At 40.1% G+C, this 13,513-nt stretch overlaps 1 protein-coding gene across 15 annotated transcripts in view; it reads right to left on the bottom strand.

Annotated features, from left to right (window-relative positions):
• IL1RAPL2 (interleukin 1 receptor accessory protein like 2) overlaps positions 1–13,513 on the bottom strand; it is a 366,669-nt gene that overhangs the window by 12,348 nt on the left and 340,808 nt on the right. For all 15 annotated transcript variants that reach the window (XM_086850187.1, XM_086850195.1, XM_086850200.1 and 12 more), the window contains 2 exons: positions 7,400–7,545; positions 2,161–2,304 (listed from right to left, as the gene is read on the bottom strand). In XM_086850187.1, the coding sequence (XP_086706313.1) occupies positions 2,161–2,304; positions 7,400–7,545 (290 nt within the window). The remainder of the gene's footprint in view (positions 1–2,160; positions 2,305–7,399; positions 7,546–13,513) is intronic.

The following is a 13,513-nucleotide window of genomic DNA, read 5'->3' as shown; positions in this document are numbered from 1 at the left end:
CTCCTGTCCCCGCGGGGGCACAGCTGCCCTCCCCAGTCACCTCAGCTCACAGTGCCAGTGAGCAGGATGTTGACAGAGGCAGCTCCCTCGGGCTCCTGGGAGCTCGTGTGTTGCTGTTTCAGCTCCATGGCCTCAGCTCGCTCCTCACAAGCTTCATGTACCAGGACAGGGAAGAAGGAGCTGCCCGCATTCACCCACTGCTGGCTCTGGGGGCTCTGGGAGCAGCACTGTTTGGAGCCATTTCCTAAATGGATCCTTTAATCTTCCTTGTCATTTTCTCTAAAAGCAATGCTACACACAACACAGGAAGTGACTGTGTCCAACATTGCTTATGTGGGATATTTTTAGAAATAGGAATAATGCAGATCTGTTGAGCTCCAAATCTTCTTTTTTAAAGAAATACACATATAAGTGGAAAATGACCCCATGATTGCATCTATACAGCTGAGTGCTCATGGGAGCACTGTATGCTCCCACTACTGCCTACATGAGAAGAAACAAACATCCCCATATATGCTTTGACTTCTATGACATTCTGCCTCCATCTTTCATCCTGCAGGATCAGAATGAGATACAAAGCTGTGGAATGTCTACAATTATGCACTGGGAAAATAAAAGGTTGTTTTCAAAATTTACAGGCACACAAAATCCCCAATGTACTCATGGGGTTTCCTCTAAACAACCAGAAAACAATATTGTTTCATAAATTAAAAAGTGATTGAACCAAGGAAATTACATAAGTAAAAATGCAGTAGCTTCACACTGAAAACACAGGATAAACAAATTGAAGAAGGCTGGAGGAAGTTACCACTTTTGGTTGGTGTGAAGCAGAGATATTATGTTGGTATAATACCAAGGTGTTTGAGGTAAAGTACTTCTCAAACCCCATAATATCACCTTTCCCTTTGTCCTAGGTACCAGTATAAATATTGTGTAGTATGAAAAGAAGTACCATTTTAGTTTTTTTCCCAGTCACACATGAGGATTGAGAAAGATCAAGTTTCCTGATCTCTATTCCTGCTATTTATCACAGAATCACGAAGTATTCTGAGCTGGAAGGGACCCACAAGGATCATCCTTCTTCCTTCTAAAATCCCCTAGATGTCATTCCATCCATTCTCCAAAACTCCTATGGATTTCATTGTACTGGAACCTTTTCACACCATATCTACCCATTGTGAAACAGAAACATTTATTACTGAAATGCCAATTGCAGAAAGCAACATGTCTATGCAGCTGCACATTGTTTTGGCACTATGGAAAATGTGTTCCCTGCTCTCTTTTACATCTAGAAACATTTAGAGTTTGTAGATGTACCATTCCAGAGACTGTGTGACTGCTAAGTGTTGCAGTGGGCTATGGCAAGCGCCTGTACTTGAATACTGCACTTTCTCTCTTTAGCAGATACTACTTAGATGCATATTAATAGCATATTAATTATGAACTAAGTGTTAAGAACATAATAATAGGATTTAAAGACTGGGATTTAGTTTACCAGACTTACTCCAGCTTCACAGGAGAAGGAATGTTCTATATTCAAGAGAATTGAAGCTTCAATTTAAAAATAAAAGTTTAGCTTTAGGCACCAAACAGAATATATGCTAGTGAGAGAGAAGGTGGGGGAAGAAAAACGGAAAACAGTCTAGTTTATTCCTAAAGATACTCCTCAGGCAAGCTGTACATTCCCACCAAGTTGTTTACAGTCTCCCAAATAACTGGGGTAACCAGCTAGCCCCATAACAATCACCTCTCACTAGTCAGAGGAGGTCACTGGTAGCCTGGTGGCAATTCAATGAAAATGCTTCATGAAGAACACCTGGTGAAAGGCTGCTCAGGTATACAGTGTGGATCTCAGGAGAAGGGACCCTTGACACATGAACGTAAAGAGTTCACAAATGACATGTGAGCCTCTGTACCAGACTCATGAACAATTCTTCTGGCTTCCTTTTGCTCATGACAGAGCCATGAGCAGTGATATTTCTGTGGAAAGACACATTGATCTCAGGGGGCTTTGGGAGAAAGTCTTAGAGCTTTGCACTGTTGGGTGCTTAGTAGTTTAAACTAGCAGCAGGTATCTTTTAGGATGCATTTAGATCTCGCTACTTTGGGTCTCTGAAATATTTCCATTGCACATATTGAGTTTCCTGTGCAACTGCTTACCATCAGCTGCTTCATCTCCTCCAAAGTTCTGTCTGTAGAACAGCATTAACTCTATGTTGTAGCACTTATAGATGGTCACGAGCAAAATAAGCAGAAGAAGGATGGCTCCCAGTCCTCCAGCAAGTTCTATTTTGTAGATCAAATCTAAAATTAGCAAGGAAAGGCAAAAATGTTATGATCTTTCCAAGCTATATTTTCTCTAATCCACTGTAAAATTCCACATAAAATTGTGCAGCTTCCAATTATAAACACCATAACATTCAAAATGCCTAATAATTTTGTCCATTACCTATCACTTAATTTTTCTAATTTACTCCACCTACTGCCCATCTGAAATAACCATCTGAAATCCAGAATGCATTTGAGGCTATACATGGAAATCTCCTACACAGGAACTATGTAGTGATTTTACACAGAGGAGTAACCAACTTTTAATGAGCTGGTAGAGTTTGATACTTCTGCACTGGCAGAGTGCATCAAATGCTGTATGTATAGCATATGAGAACAGATTGGGAAGGATCTGGTCCCTCCCCCGCCAAATTAGACAGCTTTGGTTTTATATTTGTGAAGCCTGTGGACAAACTGATGTGAGCTGCCAAGCCAGGGCTTCAGCTGGATCCCTGGAAAATGAGTTGAGCTTGCAGAAGCCCAAGATAACACAAGAAGCCTGGAGCCCACATGAGGCTGCAAAGACACTTTGTTTGTCATGGCTGCTAACAGACTTCTCACATACTTGAAGAGTTCACATACTTCAATGGGACCTAGTGTTAGTTAAAATTTTCTACTCAGATGCTTTTGTTAGGAAACACCACAAGAGCTCAAAGAACTTCACAAATGCATCCAGACACAGTGATCCATCTTTTACAGCTGGGGAAACAGGCTTAGAAAAGAGAAGCAGCATGTTCAAGGTCAGTCAGCAAACCAATGACAAAGTGGGATAAAACCCCTTGGATGCCAGTCCAGAGCTCCATCTGATACAGGACTAACTTGAACAGCATTGCTCTTTATCCTGAAATGTCCTCTGGAAGTAATATTGCTCCTAACACCACCTGGTATATTACTTATCCATAAAAGACACGGGATGACAATTTGACTCTCACAGCCTGTATTAGTTCAGATAAGACGTCATGAAGATATTTTCTGCTGTGACAAACAGTGAGAACTTGCCAAACTAATACAGGTGGGACAAAGTTTTTGTGATCTTTACACTTGTAAAACTTAGGTCAGAAAGAATTACTTGTATGTCATTTGTGTCACTTTCAAGATAAAAAGGAAATTAGCTGCATATCTTTGGGGGTTATTCTTGCCTCGCTGTGCTTTATATTTCAATAATTAACATCAGATGTCAAGCTATTCCCAGTTTACAGTATCTCTGATGTCTGTCTGGCAAGAAGTCATGGACTAATAGATGGAAAAAGTCTATTATAATAGCTATTTAATCTCTCTGAGAACACAGGGAATTCATGGGACTTTTACTATACTGCGTGATAAAGCTGCATGTGCTCTGGGGGATAAATCTAGGCAAATGGAGAACAGAGTTGGTTAAAATCACTTTTGAGGGGAATTTTATTTTAATTGTACTGAATCTTTTTTTGCTAGGAAACTGAGATGATGGCAAAGCTGCCAGCTTGGAATGAAAGAAAATGCTGAGCCATGCAGCTGACACAGGAGCACAGAGTTGTGCACACTCTGTTTGTTGGGGGGAATAGCAGGGTGTTAGGCAAACACACAAAATCCAGCTCAAAAGGCAAAACTGATCAGCTTTTGCACATCCAGTGTCTGTCCTTCTGCCCCATTGACTTTCCTAGAAGACAGACATAAGGAGACAGAAAGCCAAGGCTTCTGAGCTGACTTTATTTCCATTCCAAAGTGGAGGCAATGAGAGGAACCCTGGATGTTCAATTTTCTTGCCTACTCTACATAGTCTTGGCATCTGATTAATTCCTTCCTCCTTAAGTGGTTCTCACTGAGATAAATAAGGAAGCAGCATATCAAACACTAGAAAAGAAGTTGAATCTGGTCTCAGTGCTATAAGAGTGACTGAAAAATAACAAATAATAATATTTATAGTTTCTAATGTAAAATAATGTAGAAGGACCTTGCCACAATATATTTCACATATTACAGACTATGGTCTTTAAAATAGCAAAAGTCTCATAAATACCCAATAAATGAGAGACAAATACATTTTAAAAGTTCTTCAAAATTTAGTGATGTATCAGCGTCATACCTCCCCCACTAAAATTAGTTCCTTGCATGTCTTGATTAAAGACAGCCTCCTTGAAAAAAATCACAAGAAAAAGTCATCATAATATTTACTTTTATCTCAATTCACTACTTCTTGCCACTAAAAGCATGGTCTGACATTATTCTGTGGTTTCTGACAAGTTATTTATCTTACAAACCAGTTATATTATAGACTATGTAGACTTCAGTCACTGAAACGCTGGACTGCTTTCAAACTCTTTTCAGGGGAATCCTCAACTATTCCCACAACTAAGGGATGACTGGGTGTATATTGCATTTCCATGTTATTTGAGCACCAAATATGCTAGGACAGCACAGAGGGGAAAAAAAAAAAAAAAAAGGAAACCAAACCCAGGATTGTCCAGAACTTATTTCTGAATTGCTTCAATGCAAGTAACAATGTGGTCTTGAATTAAGTCAGTGAAGAAGAATGTGACAGCAGACAGCTGTGTTCAGGTCTTAGGAGTATGTCTGATTCTGCCTTTGCATTGGTAGCTTTGGGTTTGAAACTTGATTTGGTTCTTTTTCAGGTGAAAACCCCAAACAATAAAAATAATCCTAGATGATGGCACATGATCTGGGGCTACTGATCTCCTGTATTCTCCTGAAGGTTTGTGGGGACTGTACCACTAATACTGAAAAAGACCTTAATGTATTTTCCCTGAAACATCTGAACAACTAATTTTTCTATTTTTTTTCCAAACAAATGATGTGCTAAAAATAACCATCTGATGTCAAAACAAGAACTAGAAAATCTTATACAACATCTACAACTTAGATTTTGGGTTTATTCCTATTTTTCATCCAAACCAGAAAAAAACCAGAAGAGGGCAGGTATGGAGACAGAACAGAACTACAAGTGACTCTTGTCAAATATGGATAATGCAGCTCTTAACACCTAGGACTTTGGAGGGAGGGGGATTTCTCTGACTGAGAGATCTGTGCTGCAGCAGTTTGCAGTAGAAATCTCTTCTTTGACACACACAAAGGATGCTGGTCAACAGCTTTCTGCAAGTCCTGCCCTAAATCTTGTCCCAGCTCAGTAAATACAGTAGTATTTCCTGTCTCATGAATATCTACAGTAAAATCTAAGCTGGAGAAAGTTAGGATAAGAAGTAATTAAATCAAGTTGTAGAAAGGAAAAGTTCAGTCAAGTATTTGTGAAAACTTAATAAATAACAAGCCGGACAATGGGACAGGCAGTCAAAGGACACAGTAAAATATAGTGGTTATTTTAAATGACACTTTAATAGCTTGAAAATCAACTACTGAGAGTGCCTGAGGGGAATATAAGTTTTCTACAGCCACAGTGCAGAGAGAAATGAAATAGTAGCTGCAAAGTGATCCTTTCCACCTCCAAATTCTGTATTCAGCAATGCTTCTTCCATAATTCCAGCAGAGCTCTGAAATATTTGCATTTTGTTATAAATAAACCAAGATGTTATTCTACTATATGCATACATCAGAACATTTACCAGTGCCAACAGAGATATACTTACTATCAGTTGTATATTTATAAGGTTCAGGAAGAAAAGGTAGAACGCTTTTTGCACTAGAGAGACTAATCCTTCATCATGATGACCAGATTCCCTAATTAAAGCTGTGACAACCTGTCTGTCTGTGATCTAAAGATCACAGAATTCTAGAATTGTTTTGGTTGGAAAATACCTCCCAGGTGATTGAGTCCAACCATTAATGCAGCTGCCAAGCCCTCCACTGAACCGTGTCCACACCTACATGGCTTTCAAATCCCTGCAGGGATGGTCACTCCAGCATCCCCAAATCCTTTGCCACCTGGCAGCATTCCAGCCCCTCTGCCCCAGCCTATAGCTTGCTGTGACCCAAGAGCAGGATCAAGCACTTGGCCTTGTGGAACCCCATACAATTGCTCTCAGCCCATGGATCCAGCCTGTCCAGATCCCTCTGCAGAGCCTTCCTGCCCTCCTGTATGTAAGTTTGTAGTAGACAGTAGAATGATTTGCTAGATCAACATTCCTTTATTCCAACTTTGCCACAGTGAAAGCACACAAAGGACTGGAACTGACCTTCCAGGTTTGCCTAATGAAAACAATTCTTCTCATGTTTTGGCAAAATAATTTACATCTAAGAATGATGTCAGAGGTCTGGACAATGTATCAACTCTTTAGTCAATCTCCTGTGCTGATCTGTGGTTTCACGTAACAGCTTTGCCCCAAGGGTGGAACCTTCCTTTGCTTTCCCAACAATTACTATCTTACAGCTTTTGTATTTCCTAATATGCTGTATCTCAGAGAGATCACCATCCAATCTAAATGTCAGCTTAGTTATGAATAGGAGAGCTGATTGAACAAACAACAGAAGAATTGCCATGAGATACTGTTACACTCCTTTGATAACGACTTTTTCAAACACAGAGCACAGTTGCACTTTTAAATTTGGCACATTCAAATCCAAATGGTTTCCCTTCTGCTACAGATAATTTGTCAGTAGTGGTGTTCCCCATTCAGGAACAGTATCAGGCAAGATGATCATGATAGAGTAACTCTCCACGGATTTGTAGCTCCCACTGCATGTTTTCCTTCCTGATGCAAAATGCTTGGAGACAGCTTGGAGTTTTCAATTTAAAACACAAGGCCAGGAAGTGGAGAAACACGAGAACATCTGACCTCACTGCCAGGGCACCTGTTCTAAGGAATGTATATTTTAACTGGCCTAGTCAGACAATTCTGGGTCAAATTCATAGGTTGTTTAGTCCAAAATACTTCTCCTGATTATTGGCGCCTTATTGCACTGTATTCCAGGCAAGTGCAGCACCTGCAAGGCTGATTTGCTAGACAAAGAAGAACAATCCACAATTTTTTCCCACAAATGGTAAACTGAAGCGGTACACAAGCACACTTCAGCTCCAAGCAGGCACACAGGAATCCAGCCTGGCACAGGGAGGTCAGCAGGACCTCTGATGTGCTGCTGCTGAGGCAGGTGAGATCACAGATAACTAAAAAGGGAAAATTACCTTTTTTGCGCAGAAGAACACTTGCATGTTTCCGTCCATTTCTGTTCTCCACGTGACACGTGTAGTTAGCCAGGTCTGCCTCCTCTACAGCATCAAAGATCAATGTCAACTCAACTTCTTTTTCTCCAAGATGTTCTCTGAGGAGTCTGAAAGGAAGGATACAGCCTTTGCTTTAACTGAATTAAAACAGATGGCAGATGCCCAAAAGCACTATGATTTCTCAGCACAAGACAATGTTCCTTGGCCTCCTTCACTCCTGGAGAAGGACTTAAAAGAGACTCATGCTGCCTGAAAGAGGCTTCACAGAGGCATTTTTCATGACCACCAGGAGGCTTTTTCTCCTGCCATATCTAGTGAGGAGCTGAACCAAGCACAGGAAGAGTGGCCTTGAGCACAATGGTTATGTGTGGCTTCTTTACATTGGCTCCATCAGAATTAAATGCAGAAAACAATGCTTCTTTTAAAAGAAGCAACAAATATCCATTTTCCAGAAGCAGGAGGTGCTACTAAACCATCAGTGAACAAATTACAGGGCAATTTAAAGGCTGGGTATTGTGATACATTTTAATTCAGTCTGGAAAATCAACAAAAGGAGCTGTGCTACTCTCTGGAATTTTCCTCTGTTTTCTGGCTTTTAAGAGGAACAGTATCTAGAACCAGAACTGTCGTGGTTTTAAACCACTAACTAAGAAAATTACTTATTTCTTGCTGTGAGATATGGATTAGAATAAGAGCAAAACAGGCATACAGCTTAAAAGGGAAAAAAAAGAAAGTTTATTGACAAACCACAATAATAAGAACACCAGAATAAACTTCCAGAAAAACCTTTCCATCTCTTATCCACCCACTATTCTCTTGTTCACATGACAACAGAGACAAAAACTCTGGAACTCTGATGGTTAAAACAGTCTCAATTCTTGCTAGTATGTTCACCAGTCTTTATAGAGAAACAGAAGTTTCTTCCTGTTAATTTATGGAGTTTCTCACAAGAAAACTATTTTTGTTATAGTTTTCTATTGCCCTAATGTTAGCTGCTCAGAGCTGCTATATTAGAGTTCACTCTTCCCATTTTCACATCACTCTGAAGTAAGTATGGGCCATGTGTCTAGAGATAACATTTTTAAGGATAAGTTATTCAAAGGCAAAAAAAAAAAAGTCTTCTTCATCTGTTTCTGTGAGCTTCACTAGAAAACAGTTTTCTCATAGCCTCTCAGGGCTTCAAATCTCTCAACAGTTTTCTCATGGCCTCTCAAGGCTTTTAATCTCTTAGTACTTCACTATACTATAATTACTCTTTACTCAAATTTACACTTTGAACACTATTCCTCTCTAGATCCTATATCATGAATTAAAGGAGTTCTTTTCAGGACTTTATTGTCCATCTCCATAGTTTTAACAGGGAGATATTTCAGCTTAATTAAAGCATCTTCTTAATTCTCTACCTTTCCTGAAGCTTCTTTTCTTTCTTGTCACTGGTAGTTTATAAAGTCTCTTTTCATGTTGATCTTTCTTTCTCTCTCTCTCTGGATAAAAAGATTAATCCGCAAGTCTCATCTGGGTAATGAAAGAGTTAAAATCTTGCCCAGGCTTTTGTAGATGGTTCGGAGATCTCTGCCGAACAGGAGCTGGAGCCGTCTGCGATAGAAAGTTCCTCATGGCTGCTCTGGAGCGTGTGGTCGCTGTTCCAACCCGCTGCAAGTCCAGAGCCTTTCTCTTTCTCCACTGGGCAGTTTCTAGTGAATGTAGTTACAGCAAAACCTGCAGCCGAGCCAGAGATCGGCTCGGCCCGGCCTGGGGAAAACCTTCCCCAGGCCCCCCCATCTCCCGGCCGGGAGACGGGGCAGGCCCGGCCCCATCCCCGCCCGGCCGCATGGCCTGGGCAGGGACGGGAGGCCTGGAGCTCAGCCACCCTCCACAGCCAGAAAACAAAGAGAGCCCAGAGAGCTCTGCTTTTACATTTTAAGGTAGGGTTCACAAGTTGATCCCACTTTTCAATGGCCTAAACTGCTGTCAATTCCCAGCAATGACCGATAATTGGTCAGGAGAAAAGACTCCAAGCACTTCCCAGCAACTCCAACTCCCTTAAAGGTAAAGTAACTCCATGACAAGAACTCTCTGCTCCTTTGAGAGGAAAGAGGAGACATGCAAAATCCCCACAAATTGAATAAAAGTGCTAGCAGACTTTCAGGCCAGAGGTACAGCCTTTTCATGTCCTTGTTCTCATGTGAACAATTAAAAAGAATGCAAAGTAAATGCAAGTTTTCTGTTGCTGACATCAAGTCTAAAAATACAATACCCTATTCTCTCAAAAGGCTTATCACTTGCTCAAGAAAAAGTTGTTTTTCCTTTAAACAGGAAAATGTAACATCAAGTAAAATCCACCAGGTTAATTTGACCCTATTTGTGTTATGCTGCATGAGAGGGTAAAAAGGAAATGTGGGGTATTTGTGAACTCACCACTGTACATGGCACTCCAGTGAGTCTGTTCTCTGAAAAGAGTGTGTGCAGCACTGTGAGGTAAAGGTATAAATAAAACCCAGGTTCACCAAAGATTAAATATTTTCTCCCAAGACCGAAAGGAGGAAACTGGACAGGAAATAATGAACCAGAGTGCTGCCTGCTCTGGATGGAAACTGCTGCTGGAGACATTCACAGTTGTCAGTAATAGCAAACCCCAAGCTTCTCCATTATAAACTAAAGACATTTTGTGTACACACATTTCCTTATGTACATGATGTCACGTGGCATCCATGGAACTCCAAACAAATCGAAAACAAATCAAAAGAGAAGTTTGAGGGCATTGCACTAGACAATCAAAAATGCAAGCCTGACTGCTATAAACACATCTCAGCAGTAACTCAGAAGAGGCACCAGAGCATCCACAAGTCAGCCTCTTTCATTGTGGCAGCTTAACTTGCAAAAAAGCAAGTGGAAAAACAGTTTAAAAGCAGGGTAGGGTGTGTGTGTGTGTGTGTTTTGCATTTGAAAACTAATTAAGTTTGGATTGGATAATTAAGTTACCTCCTTCCCAAGCACACTGGTCATGTGAAAGGTCCATCAAAAGGTGTTTCTCAGAAGGAATGTGATAAACAACTTATGTTTACAGGACTTTCATGGGAAAGTAACTAAAACTATGAAAACATCAGAAGGCTCAATTTTCAGGGTGACAACACAATATTTTTGGGCTAGAAAAGGAATACAATATCAACAAATAAGATCTTGAAAGTGCAACAGCATTTGCTGCACACCCAGAAGATGAAGCTCTGTCCCTGAGTTGGGGGAAAGTTGACCAGCATCATCTGTCAATACATGCCAGCTCCCACAAGTTGAGAAAAGAATAACTCACTCTTTCTAGGCTGCTGAAAAAACTGTAAGAGTAATTACAACATTTAATGCACAGTTAAATCAATGGTGCTTGACAACTCACAACAAACAGGATGGAAAGAGAGAAATAAAAGGTGAGTGATGTAAAAACAAGACTCAGTGCCTTATTTTTCTTCAGGCTGAAGCACTTTATTTGATCTGAAACAAAACATTTTGTCTAGTGAATAATTTTCAGGTAAGAATATGAATTTTAAAAAGGAAGTGTCATTACAGAATAGAAATGCTTTATTTGAAAATTATGCAATGGTTTGGATTTTTCAAATCCTTGGTCATATTTTCCCAGTGCCTGTATGCACTAAGTTGAACCTGAATTTAAAACACTCCTACTTTGAGACCATATTTTCCTAAAATTTTTAGTTTTTATACGACCACAGATAGAAAGGCCGTAAGAAAGGTTCACTTGGGTCTCTTTGCAAGGCAGAGGCATTAATTGCAAACCTTAATTCTCCTGAGAGTCGGGACCTAGCAAAAAGGAAACTTTCATTCTTTATAAAGCTGAGGATCTGGACAGTGAACAGTGTTATGAAGTCGACTCCCTCCCTTCTACTCCTTAACAACAGGCTGTAGATGAAAGGACAGATCTGTGTGTACACAAGCACCTCTCCAAAGCAAAGTCGTTCAACCGGCAGCACGACAGTGACCTTCCCTCTCGCTTTCTTGCATTGTGTTTCTTATTCTCTGCCCTGAATTTGTCTACTTGAGTAGTATAAGCTTTTCAAGAGAGGGCTGTTGCTTCTGTACTTCTCTGCAAAGTACCCAGCACATCAGCCAGGCAGCTGTGGGAGTTCTGCCTCCTGCCCACAGCACCCCCTTCTAACAGAAAACAACATCCTCATCTTGTTTGAGTGTTTCATAACCATCCGTTGACTTCTGTGGGTGGTAAATCACTCAGAAGAAATAAGGCTGCCATTCAAAATGTCTCCATTCACCTCTTTTTATGCCTCTAGGATGAGTTAAACTTTTCTACTTTAAAAATGGACAAGAGAGACAAAACAAGGACAAACATACTTTACAAGATGAGCATTATGACTATTCTGTTGCCTGAAGAGGAAAAAAAAGTAACTCATAGGTGACTTAGAGAGCAATATTTATGTATGAAAATAATTTGCCATGGCAGAGAGCCGGTGTTGAAATTTGCTGTGGGCTGCTTTAATAATTAGGTACAACTGACAACTTTGCAGACATGCTTAAAGACTCTGATTGCTTTTTTAATGACTCTGGTTCAATTTATATGACATTTTTATTACTTCTGTGAAAAACCCACCTGGCAAGCAAAGTCTCTTCCTCCTTTCCCCCCACACATCTAACACCTGGGGATCTTAATTCAAGGGAAGGCAAGGGGGTAGCTCAGACAGGGCATCATTACCTCCAAGTTCTGCAATGCTGATGAGTTACATTTTATTGTAAGGCTTTGTTAAAAAGGTCTAATAAATACTGAAATCCCAGAGTTACACAATTACTCTTGGTGAAGGGTGCTTACCAAATCCCATGGATTTGATTTGAACAGGAATGCTCTGTTACATGCATCCTTATTTTAGTGCTTTCATGACAGCACAGTGAATGCTAACCTTGCACACTGGGTTTCTGCTCCCACACGTCATTCATTTGCAAACCTGAACTCTCATCATACACAGAAAATCCAGCAATGGACAGGCACAGTCCAGGGTAAGGACAGCACCATAAATTCAGAGTGCTACTAAATTTGTGAACTAATTCAGGATGGGGGATGCAGAGTTAAAATGTACCAAAGGAACAGCCCATGGAGTATCTTGCTCTGGTTCTAACAATTCTGTACTACTCCTAGCTTCTGAAAATGAAATGTTCTGGTAATATCATAGAGAAGCAAACTGATTAAAAAGCCATCTAACCAGCAAGTTCACCATGGCTCATCAAATTTGAAACACACATGACAATTTTTAAATACATCAATAAATACAACTGGGTGGAAGATGTGGGCTGCCTCAGGGCACTGACAGAACAATCAGCGCTGCTTAGTTCCCCTGAAGCAGCATACCTGTAATGGAACACAAAAACAAGAGCTGTTAAGGGCAAAAAATCATTTGCAAAAAGTTACCACTTCAGTTGCCATAGCTACTTCTAAATTAAAAAAAGGGATGGACTGGGGCACTGCTGGTAATAACGCAGTATGTTTTGGAAAATGCTGTTTTAAATGCTGGCAGTGATCACAGGAGATTAGGTATGTGGTAAGTAGCTTTGCTGAAGAGAAGATACACTGACTTGTGAAGGGTCTATAAACTGAGACAAAGCACTTTGGTGCAATGAAAAAAGTGACTTGTCACAAATTAATTTGAAACATGAATATGCAATGAGATGACATAACAAAGGACAAGTAACAGCCTTTTCAAATTCAGTTTCACTAATAAATGTATATAAAGGAAAAGTTTTGAACTGCACGGGAGCACTCTTTAAATACACACCTCAAATTGTCCTGATGCAGAAGAAGAACATGACCAAAATCACTGTTCATATATATATACACACCAGAGAGAGCATGTCATTGAGTGCTGATTACTTACAATGGCAGAAGTTTCCAATAATTGCTTCTTGTGATTTGTCAGAAGCACAAAAGAGGACTGTACAATGGCAATATAAGATAAATCTAATCTCTGTGCAATTAAGTATATCTTAATAACTTTTGGCTAAATGGCTGAACTTCACATTATTGATCAAGTAATAAAGCAAAGGGACCTCTTTCTGATTGCTCTCCAA

This window comes from Cyanistes caeruleus, chromosome 14 (assembly GCF_971803275.1).
Source record: "Cyanistes caeruleus chromosome 14, bCyaCae1.hap1.1, whole genome shotgun sequence".
Classification (NCBI taxonomy): Eukaryota; Metazoa; Chordata; class Aves; order Passeriformes; family Paridae; genus Cyanistes; species Cyanistes caeruleus.
The sequence above is the reverse complement of the archived record's forward strand: the minus strand, read 5'-3'. Positions and strand labels throughout refer to the sequence as shown.